The sequence below is a fragment of the Rutidosis leptorrhynchoides genome, chromosome 9 (assembly GCF_046630445.1).
Source record: "Rutidosis leptorrhynchoides isolate AG116_Rl617_1_P2 chromosome 9, CSIRO_AGI_Rlap_v1, whole genome shotgun sequence".
Taxonomy (NCBI): domain Eukaryota; kingdom Viridiplantae; phylum Streptophyta; class Magnoliopsida; order Asterales; family Asteraceae; genus Rutidosis; species Rutidosis leptorrhynchoides.
The window spans coordinates 41,537,227-41,549,292 of NC_092341.1; the positions used below are offsets into that span (position 1 = coordinate 41,537,227).

General features: G+C 36.5%; 1 protein-coding gene, 2 non-coding genes and 1 pseudogene across 3 annotated transcripts; all 4 read right to left on the minus strand.

Annotated features, from left to right (window-relative positions):
• Positions 1 to 576: 576 nt before the first annotated feature.
• LOC139869655 (U5 spliceosomal RNA) lies at positions 577 to 693 on the minus strand. The gene has a single exon (XR_011766242.1). It is a non-coding gene; the product is annotated as a U5 spliceosomal RNA (small nuclear RNA).
• Positions 694 to 1,637: 944 nt separating this feature from the next.
• LOC139869651 (U5 spliceosomal RNA) lies at positions 1,638 to 1,755 on the minus strand. The gene has a single exon (XR_011766238.1). It is a non-coding gene; the product is annotated as a U5 spliceosomal RNA (small nuclear RNA).
• Positions 1,756 to 2,608: 853 nt separating this feature from the next.
• Positions 2,609 to 2,718, minus strand: LOC139869656 (U5 spliceosomal RNA; annotated as a pseudogene).
• A 935-nt stretch (positions 2,719 to 3,653) lies between these two features.
• Positions 3,654 to 5,467, minus strand: LOC139865732 (uncharacterized). Its single transcript, XM_071853826.1, has one exon. It carries the CDS (start codon positions 5,402 to 5,404, stop codon positions 3,761 to 3,763), a length of 1,644 nt encoding a protein of 547 aa, XP_071709927.1. The 5' UTR covers positions 5,405 to 5,467; the 3' UTR covers positions 3,654 to 3,760.
• Positions 5,468 to 12,066: the final 6,599 nt, after the last annotated feature.

Sequence of the window (12,066 nt, forward strand, 5' to 3'; positions counted from 1 at the left end):
TATTTTCAGTTTTTTTTTTTTTTTTTTTTTGGCGAGAAAACTAGAACTCATATAGAAATGAGGTCACTTTCCAAAGGAAAACGTCCTCAAGAGAGAATACAAAAGAAACGGAAGGAACGGAAGCTCACGCCTAGAAATCAACCATCTAAAAAAGAGCATTTCCTAACTACCCGAAAAACTAAACTAAACTAAACATTCTAACCGATCCAACATCCAAACTAAGCGATCTAAATAGAAATTAACAAACAAAAAAATGAAAACAAATTGAAGCACCTCGAGACAACCCGTTTCTGTTAATATTTAATAAGGTGAACATTAGTTACAATTGTAAACAGACGTAAATTGGATAAACAAACCCATTTAAACTCCTAGTGATGCAGAAGTCTCTTGAAAATAACATTTTACTCCGTATAATCTAGAAGAACACAACAAAACCAAAGTTGTAGTCAACCAGTATAAATTGAACCCATTTGGGACATTATGATATAATACATATTTTAAAATTTGTAGCTTATAATGAGAGAAATAGATGTATAACAATAGTAAATAGTAATATATTGTAAAACCAAATTTGTTGTCTCTCAAAAAGAGAACTCTCAAAAATAGGCGTATGCCATTTTTATATAAAAAACACACACAATATTCTTTAGTAAAAAGCGAAAGAATATTTCACATTGTGCTTATTACATGGCTTCGTGGCTTTTAATCTTAGCAGCTGGGTCATTATATACTGCCATCTTTAATACCTGGTTCTTATAACAGGTCAATGTGGGACTAACCCAACACCCCTTTCTTTCCCACTATCTCACTTGGTAGTTACTTTCAAACCATATCTCTCTCTCTATATATATACACACATTTTGTTAGCGAAGTTACATGGTCAATGTTCATTCATTCTGCAATTGCTTGTATCCGATGATTTAATTACTTAGCAAAACTTTTAATATTTGTTCATTCTGCAATTGCTTATAAATCACTTTTTATGGTTACTTCGGTTAAACTGTAACTTTTTTGTATTTCGTTTTTAATCTACGAAATCGAACTGAATTCAAATTTGGTTTGGTTTTGATTCCGGTATCGAAATGTATATACGGTTTACTTCCAAAAGTTGGGGGGGGGGGGGGGGGGGGGGGGGGGACCAAATCCACAAGAATTCGGCTATGGTGAATGAAGGAGTGAAGATGCCACACATATTAATGTAAAGGAAATCGGCTATGGTTATTGGTGGAGTAAAGAAGCTACACATCAACGGGACATGAATCGTGGCTTTGAGATACATCTAGAGGTAGCAAAAACTAAGTTCGCTTTGTGCACTCCATAGGTAGTTATATTCGGAGTACCTGGGACTAAATCTCTGTATATAACATGTTTATTTTTCACACTAGATTGTAGGAAGCGTCACTTTTATTATTATTTATAAATAGCTTGTTATAATGTTTCTTAATCAATCACCAACTATTAAACTGCATTTTGGATTATTAAATCTTTTTACTTATTTTTATACTAGATTTGCAGGAAAAGACACTTAGTTTGTAATTAGCTTTTTATTATATTTCTTACAGAGTCACCAAATATTTAACTGCATTTTACATACAAGAATAATAATACTGTAAAATTTTGAAAACTAGATTGGTGGAGTCTCTCAATAGAGAGAACTCTCCAAAAATAGACATATGCCATTTTTATACAACGAGCACACGGTATTCTTTAGTAAAAGGCGAAAGAATAGTTCGCTTTGTGCTCATTGCATGGCTGCGTGATTTTACATGTTAGCAACTGGGTTCCTTATATACAGCCATTTTCAGAACCTGATTGTAGTAATAAGTCGATGTGGGACTAACCCAAAACAACTTCCTTTAATGGTTCTGAATTGGTCAATATTCACTTGTATTTGGATGTTGGTATGTATTATTACAGTTTACTGTAATTCTTGTCCTCCATACTCTATTACTCTATACAATACATTGCTCTTTAAAAAGTAACCCATTCTTAATACCAAACTTACCATTTTTCCTTGTATATGGTTATGCACTTTGTGAACTGTAAAGTGTTGACCTTGCACTGTTTGGACTTTCTTAATTGTATATTATTTTCATAGTTTGTGAAATCGAATTCGATTAAAAAGTATTACTTACTAATGGTTATACTTAAGTAGTTTGTATCATATAATCATGTGTAATCGTGTAAAATTGATGTGTTTGATTTTGGTTCAGCTTTGACAGGTAAATTTGGTTTTTGGTTTGGTTTTAGATTTAGAAGTTCAAAACCCGAACAAACCATAAACCGAACCAGTGAACACCCTAAATCATATAAACCATAGTCTTATGGATTTCAAGAAAGATCTCGGATTGCAAAGCTTTGTTGTTGCCTCTCTACAAGGGCCGTTGAGACACCAATAGGGTTTTTTTTATACATGTGAACGATTTTAAGATGATCATTACAAAGGATAATAAAAGATTGATTGTTAATGGAAAAAGGGACCATCTTTGTAGTCAAAACTTTTGAATTTGGATCTATTTATACATAAAAAGATTAGCTTCTTTGAATACAACTTTGAAAGTTAACAGTATTCGATCATTTAAAGTTAGAACTAGAACAATTGGTTGGAGTCCTTTAACATAGAAAAGAACTCTACAAAAATAAGCATATGCTACTTTATACACGATATTCTTTAGTAAAAGGCGAAAGAATAGTTCGCTATGTGCCCATTGTGTAGCTGCACGGCTTTCTAAATAAGCAGCTAGGTTCATTATATACAGGCTTCCTCACTTTCTGCTTCTACTAACCAACAAATGTGGGACAAAAGCTAAACCCCTCGTCATTAGTAGCTCAATGCAAAAGGGGCTTAACAAGGTTGCATTCAAAAGTTATCGTTAAGTTCCCACCTGATCTGTGAAAACTTCAATGCAAGGCATTGCAGTTTTAAATTCTTAATTTTCCATTTTACGATGTTGTCAGTAATTAAATCTTCACAATCGGATTTGGTTGTTGCAGGTAGCATTTCATGCACTGAAATTTGCTAAACCAGTTACAGAACTTGGGAATAAAATTGCAAGGAGAATGTGGATCGAAGGTCCGTATGTAGCGATTTATCTTAGTCTCGAAATAGAATTGTTGGTTGAAACAGGTTGTCCCACAGGCTTAGGTGCCGATTATGACATCGTTATATACAAAGATTTGGAGTCTAATCCCGAATCTCTTACTAAAAAGTCAAACATTAGTTGTGCTCTTCATGCTTTAGAATCTGCACGCCTGCACGGTACATTCAAATTCTAGACGTTTCTATGCTTGAAAAACTCTATGCTAAATAACTTAAATTTTTGAAATAAATATGCAGACTTTACATTGAAAATTCGAAAGCAGAGTTTGGATAATGTGGTCAAAATCGAGATGTTGACTCGAGATGGTGAGCTCAACTAGTACACAAACACATCACATCAGTTATTTTTTTTTTTTTTTTTTTTTTTTTTTTATCAATATACAGTTTGTAATGATCCAATCTGTACAAAGCCATGTTTGCTCCTGTAACTTCTAATACAGTAAATTGATCAAGGTAAATTATTATGTGTAGTTAATTTCATTCCACAGTTGACTAACATAGCTTGTGATCCCTGCAAATAGTAGCACAAAATCAAGTAACAGTAACTGTGAGCAACAACAAAAGTAAAATGGTTATATTTTGTTACATTTCAGTGCATTGATGATAGTCAAATCATGTTACAAAGATCATGACCCATTTTGTCACAACAAAAGATACAACTCATTTACAGATCCTAACATGTTCAGCAGGTAAAGGAGCCTCACAAAACCATTGATGATTGAGAGCATCTTTTGCAGAAATCCTCTTACTCGGATCATATGTCAAAAGCTTATTCAACAAATCAAGTCCCAGCTCAGTCAGCATAGGCGCACCAGTAAATGTAGCCGCACCAAATCTTCTTCTCAACGTATTAAACGGCTGCTTCACAAGCTTTGCTTTAACACCTGGCAGTTTCGAATAGCCAGGCCATATCGTATCATTCGGGGTGCCAAGAGTTCGAAAAATCTTGTCAATTTGTTCAAGTTCTTTATTACCATCAAAAAGCGGTTTCTTTGATAACATTTCGGCCATTATACAACCAACCGACCACATATCAATAGCAGTTGTATAATTTTTCAACCCGAGAAGAAGTTCAGGTGCCCTGTACCAAAGAGTAACAACTAATGGAGTATACGGTTTTGTAGGACTACCATGTAATCGAGCCATCCCGAAATCACAAATCTTTAACTCACCATTGTTGTTTAATAATAAATTTGATGTCTTCAAATCCCTGTGCATAACCCAATTATCATGAAGATATGATAACCCTGATAACAGTTGCAACATAAGGCGTTTGACCTCACTTTGACTAAACGGTTGCTTCATTCGATCCATGTATCCTTTGAGTTCATGATCAATATAATCCATGACCATATAAACGCCATTAAAGTCATCCATAACAACTTCCTTGATTTCAACAACAGACGGGTGCTGCAACAATGAAAGAGTGTTGATCTCACGTAAAGCTGTTATTGGAAAACCTTCACTATCCTTTCCTAACTTAACCTTCTTCAATGCAACAATTTCTCCAGTTTTTTTATCCCTAGCTTTGTATACAACACCATATGTTCCTTCACTAATCTTCCCAAGTCTCTCATACTCAAACACGTTCCTACATGATGGCATCATGTCAAAACCAGAACACACCCCGACTTCAAGATCATCATCATCATCATCTTCTGAACTTGAGTAATCCATTCTAGCAACAGCAACCTTATCATCAACATAATGTGGCTGCTCATTCTCAGTAGACAAAGATGACAACACATCATTACCATTAGAACCTTCTCTCTGAAACTCACCACTTTCAGGACTTGAATTGTTATTATGCGATGCCAATTTCGGGGAATCATCAAATGCCCACTTTGATTTGGACAATTTCCTTTCCTCAACATATCCTCCCTCTTCGATCTCGACATCTTCATCACGCACTTCACGAGTTTCTGCAGCAACAAAATTTGGCACTTCCAACCCATCTGAAACATTAGAAACAACAGACTCGACAGAAGAAATTTGAAACTCACTGTCAGTAGCAAGTGAACATTTTTCAATATCAACATCTGCAATAACATCCTGCAATTTCCCAAAATCTTTAGAAGATTTCGGAGAAGACAATCGAGAAAAAACAGAACCTGTAAGTCTGTTCTTAGATGAAATCTTCACCTTCTTCTCAACCCTATCATTCCAGACAACAGGTGAAAATTTTCTTTTCTTGATACAGTCAACTTCATTGTATCTGCAAACTGAGCTTCTAGTAAACTCAGTGCTCGAAATTCGAGAATTCAAGTAGCTATGCCTCGAAACATTCTGTCGTCCTGCCGCCATAATCAGTAACACCAACAACCGACTTTTAAGCAACCAAATTCGAATCCAAATAACAGTGCAAAATTACAAATAATAAAAAAAAAATTACCAAACCCTAGATCAGATCCAGGAAACCCCCCAATTATAAGTGAAACCCTAAACTTTCAGCAGCTTGAATAACTTTTTTTTATTCAGAACAAATACAAAATAAACTCTTTATTTGAAACCCCTAACAATACCCTAATTATTAAAAAGCAATATATATTTTCAAATCGTAAGGAAAAAAACGAACCCTAATTCGTGAAATCAATCAATCAATATGAATACATCAGAGATCAATCGATCAAGTGATTATGCGATTAATGATATTAGATATCGAATCGGACGATCTTCTTTTTTATCGAACCTCAAATTAAGAGGCCGAAAAACAATCAAAGGCGTTGATATTTCTTACCGGAGCGCGGATCTTCAATCTCCGATGAATTACGACGGTGGATGAAACAGATCGACGGTTGAGATTGATAGATCTAGATTCGAACAGCGTCTCAAAACCTTATCCTTCAACGATCGCCGCCCTCAATCGAATTTTTATGTTTATTTGTGTTAAAATAAGATCTCGTTTGCGTGTACGATAATTTACGTGTATCTGAGGCGGTGACATACGTACAGGTTTCCTATTTGGGCTTTCGAACTGGGCCTCTATATTTTTAAACTGGGCCTCTATATTTTTGAACTCAAATTAAGATTGTAAGTCACAAAATTTTTAATGAACTGGCCCACTATAGTTGCGAACTAGGTCTGCTGCAAGGTGCAGCTCTCAACACTCAACAAAAGTTTGAAGCTATTTTTTATTTATGACTAACAACCCATTAATGGCAACAATGGTGAAATATAATGTTGTAATTGGTATTTTTCAAATAATCTGATAGTGTAAAACTTGAAGAGTTGAAGGTATAAAGACATTTTTGAGCCATGTGTGAGCTTTCTATAGGTATTGCATGTAAAGTATGAAATGGTTTGGACTGAAATACACAAATCTCAAATCTCTTGGTATTGGGCTTAGTTCACATGAATGCTAATGTACTCCGTAATTGTATTTGATGGTTAGATGATTTTAAACAGCTTATATATACAATAACAACAACAACAACACTCAATCCCGCACATACGAGTTATGGGGAGGTGAGATGTAGACAATCCTTCCTCTACCGTAGAGTAAGAGAGAAGTCGTTTCTTTAACCATGAGTCGAGGCCCATAGTAAGAGAAAGTCATCCCATTCTCTACTCTAGGGCAGAGAGATTGCTTCCGTGGGAACCTCCGGCCCCAAAAAAAAAAAAAAAAAAAAAAAACTGAAAAGAAAAAGAGACTCCATGAAAATAGTTTAATCAAATTTTCATGGGTTTTAAAGGCTGCCTGAAAATCAATTTAGGCTCAAAGCGGCAGTCAAGACGCCACTATATCGACGCTTGTTGTTGCCTCAATAAATTGAGCCAAAAAAAAAAAAACTAGTAAACAGAAACTCGAAAGGCATGCCAGGTGGAAGTTGTTGCAAAAGCAAAGAGCCAACCACCCGTAACAAACCAAACACCACTCATGCACCTTTACGGTAGACATCACCGAAGCCACACAACTAAAGGAAACCAACCAGGCTCACGAGCAAAGAGGGTCGTCCTCAGCCATAATAGCCCCAAGATGCACCGAACGATGCGAAGCACCAAAATCATACATACATACATACATGCATGCATGCATGCATGCATATTCGTACATACACACATACACAAACCTATATACATGCCTACATACATCCGTACACAAACAAACCTACGCACATACACACATACATACATACAAACATACATACATACATACATACATACATACATACATACATACATACATACATACATACCATGCACACTAACATAAGCATACATATTACATACATACATACATACATACATACATACATACATACATACATACATACATACATACCTACAAAAAGCATAAACATACATGCAAAAGCAAACATACCTACAAACAAAAGCATACGTCCATACATAGACCTATAAACCTACATCATACATACATATATGCCAAAACAAACAACATACATCAAACATACATAGATGCATAAAACAAACATCTTAACATCATACATACATAGATACATACAAAAGCATAAACATACATGCAAAAACCAACATACCTATAAACCTACATCATACATACATAGAACACTAAGAAAGAAGATACATAAGCATACGTCCATCTTTGTATACCAGCAAACAAAAGCCTACCTACAAACATAAGCATAAAAACATACATTCCAAAAACCTACATACATGTAAACATCCATAAACATACGTACATACATACGAACAAACAAACATGCATGCACACATACACAAACATACAAAAACATACATATAATATTAAACAAAATAGTACATAAAGACAATAAGGAGGATAGTACTAGTAATACAAATAATAGTATCAATAACTAATAATTAATAGAAAAAGTAATAGTATTAACAATAAGAAATAATAATAGTAATATGCTAAAAATGGTAAGCAGTAATATTAATAGTAGTAATAGTAAAAGATAATAATAATACAGAGTACAATAATAGTGAAAGTATTAGTAGTAATAATAATAATAATAATAATAATAATAATAATAATAATAATAATAATAATAATAATGAGAGTAGTAGTAGTAATAATAATAATACAAATAATGATACAAGAAATAATATTGCTAATACACAATACAAATAATAATAATAATAATAATAATAATAATAATAATAATAATAATAATAATAATAATAATAATAATAATAATAATAATAATAATAATAATAAATATATTAGTAGCGTAGCACTACAAATAAAAATAATAATAATAATAATAATAATAAAATACGCACCCTACTCGACTATTCTTATTCTAGCCCTCCACGCATTCCTATCAGAAGTCATGTCCTCGGTCAACAAAAGCTCCTTCAAGTCGAGCCTTAGTCTATCAACCCACCTACGAGTAGGTTTACCCCTTCTCCTAACGCCGTCGACCGTGAGTGCCTCGACTCTCCTAACCGGGGCAGTTCGTGGTCGCCTCATCACATGCCCAAACCATCGAAGTCGTTCTTCTCTTAGCTTGTCGATAATGCTTCCAATTCCAAGGCTTTCCCTAAACACACTATTTGGAATCATATCTAACATGGTCCTGCTAAATGTCCACCTAAGCATCCTCATTTCAGCCACCTCCATCCTTCTCTCTTGGGCCTTCGTCATTGGCCAGCATTCTGATCCGTACAATATGGCAGGTCTAATTGCCACCTTGAGGAATTTCCCTTTCAATTTGAGCGGAATCTTCTTGTCGCACAAGACCCCTTTCGCTGCCCTCCACTTCAACCAACCTACCTTAATACGATGGGTCACGTCTTCATCCATCCTCCCCATTTATGGAGGACCGAGCCTAGATATCTAAACAAATCTTGTGGGTGCAAGATCTGGTCCCCAATGCTGATATTCACTCCAGTGTTTTGTTCATCTTCAACGCTGTTGAAATCACACCTAAGATATTCTGTCTTTTGTCTACTGATCCTTAGACCATTTTGTTCTAAGGCCTCCCTCCATTGTTCTAGTCTTCTATTAAGCTCTTCTTTGGAATCCGCTACAAGCACAATATCATCAGTAAAAATCAGACTCCATGTGATGTTCTCTTGTATTCCTCGAGACAGCTCATCGAGAATCAAAGCGAAAAGGAAAGGGCTTAGGGCAGATCCCTGGTGCAAGCCTACTTCTATCGGGAAATACTCTTTGTTTCCCACAGGCGTCCGAACGCAGGACTTCGCCCCTTCGTACATATCCATAATTGCTCTAATATATCTACTTGGGATACCTCTACCATTTAGGGTCTTCCAAATTAACTTTCGCGAAACACAATCATAGGCCTTTTCTAAGTCTAGGAAGACCATCTCTAGGCTCTTTTGCTTTTCCCTATACTTCTCCATAACGCTTCTTATAATATGAATTGCCTCCATTGAAGAGCGCCCTGGCATGAAACCAAATTGGTTTTCCGAAACTGTGGTTTCGCGTCGAAGTCTAGTCTCAATCACTCTCTCCCAAAGCTTCATGGTATGGCTAAGTAATTTTATGCCTCTGTAATTACCGCAGATTTGGGCATCCCCTTTATTTTTGAAGATGGGAATAATCTCGCTGCGTCTCCATTCAATGGGCATTTTATAGCTTCTAAACGTCTTATTGAAAAGACACGTCAACCACCTAACGCCATCATCGCCCAGGCACCGCCACACCTCTATTGGAATCTTGTCTGGTCCAATAGCTTTGTTTCTACCCATCTTTCGTAGTGCCACTCTTACTTCTCCTGGCTGATCCTCCTATAGAAATTGTTGTTCTGGAATTGACCTATACCACAGTCACGCGGTTCCTCTTGGCGCCCGGGTACCCCTCAAACGAAAAGAGATGAGAAATAAACTTCCCATCTTTTCCTAATTTCGTCTTCCTTCACTATGGTTTGACCGGCTTCATCTTTGATAAACTTGATGTTATCTATATCCCTCCTCCTACGCTCTCTAGCTTTTGCAATCCTGTAGATATCATTAGCTCCTTCTTTAGAATCTAGTTTCTTGTAAAAATCTTCATACGCTTTATCTTTTGCACGTGCAACAGCCTTCTTAGCTTCCCTTTTGGCTTCTTTATATCTCTCTTCTGCCCTAGTTCTATCCTCAAGTGTTCCCTCCCTGCAAGTAATGAGCTCCCTAAACCTTAGTTACTTAAGCGCGACTTTGGTTTGGACCTCATCGCTAATCCACCATGATTCTCTACTAGATTTGTGTCCTCGCGATGTCCCTACTACCACACCTAAGGCTTCCTTGGCTACATCTCTAGTAGTGGAAGCCAGACTATTCCACATCTGATCCGCGTCACCATGAGTAGCAATTTACACTCCTGCCTCTACTCTTTCCAAAACCGAAGCTTTAAAAGTTTCGGCTTTCACTCCATTTAGATTCTTCCATAGGATCCTAGGTTGGACGGGTTTCGCGCTCCTGGAAGCCCGCCTCTGCAAGGCCAGGTCCATGACCAATAATATGTGTTGGGTGGAACAGGTCCATGTAGTCAGAACTCTACAGTCTCTGCAAGCCCTACGCTCCCCTTTGCGAAGCAGCAAATAGTCAATCTGGGTACTATGGCCCCCACTGTGGAAAGTAGCTAGTTGAGCTTCCGTCTTCCTAAAGAAAGAGTTTGCAACAGCCAAATCATGGGCAGCAGCAAAATCGAGAATAGAGCGTCCTTCTTCATTTCGGACTCCATACCCAAAGCCCCCATGGACACCCGTATATCCGTCTGAATCCGTGCCTATATGTCCATTAAGGTCTCCCCCAATAAGTAAACGATGGTCAGCGGGGCAACTCCTCACGACTTCATCTAACGAATCCCAAAAGCTTCTTTTTTCTTCTTCACCCAAACCAGCGTGAGGTGCGTAAGCGCTAATGACCATGTAAGTCTCCTCATGAATAACTAATCTTATTGACATAATCCTATCACTACATCTACCTACGCCCACAATATTATCCTTATACGGATGTCCTAAAATGATTCCAACCCCGTTTCTAGCTACCGTAGAACCCGAAAACCACAACCTGTAGTCTTCAATGTCAACCGCCTCTTGACCCTTCCATCTGGTTTCTTGAACACACAAAATATCCACCTTACTCTTACGTAAGGTCTCAACAAGCTCAAAGGATTTGCTAGTCAAAGATCCTACATTCCAACTCCCTACTCTAATCTTAACCGGGTCCGCTAACCTATTGCCAACTCTAAACCCTCTAGACCTAACCGCCCCTAAGTAAGGAGGACATGACCTCACGTGACCATCTCTACTACCCGAGTCTATCTTACTCTATATGATAAACAAAGGTAGGAGAGGTAATATAATATAAATAGATATAATAATTTAATAATAATAATAAAGTAATAATATTATTAATAAAAATAATTTAGTATCAATAATAATAAATCAGAAAAATAATATAATATAGTGATAAAAACCAAGGATAATACAAAACAAGTTATATAAAAAAATATATAGTCAATAAAAGTGGGTGAAGATTACCACCCAACACAGAAGACGAGTAGAAACAGACAACCAGAGTAGTAATAAAGAACTCCTACTTGTATATAGTCTAAAAATAAATAATTAATAATTATATCAGTCAATATGCAAAACTAATATATATATAAGCATGAGAATCATAGTATAACACAGAAAAAAGCATGTAACAGCGAAAGAGAAGAAGAGAGTGAAAGATGTAACCGGCCAGAGATCTTACTTCCGGCAGAGTGTCCGGCGTTCGTCCTATCAGCGACTGTTCGGGAACCTGCAAAAACAATGAACGAGTTGATCTGGACATAGATTCGTTCGCGGTGCTGTAGAACTCGTTGAACCAGACCGGAAAAGCTTGAAAAAGGCCGGAATCAAACCTACAAAACTTGCCGGAAAAATTTCTGGTGCGTGTGTGCACCGTTTCCAGTGAAAGTTAGTGTATTAGGTTCGTCCGCATAATTTGAAAATTATGAGGATGGTGGTAGCTCCTAATTTTCAGTAATTTAGATGAAAATTTTTGATACTAGATTTTGGTAACTCTCGGGT

Bases quoted from the DNA above. Each gene is read 5' to 3' on its own strand.
- LOC139865732 (XM_071853826.1), bottom strand. From the start codon at position 5,404: ATGGCGGCAGGACGACAGAATGTTTCGAGGCATAGCTACTTGAATTCT.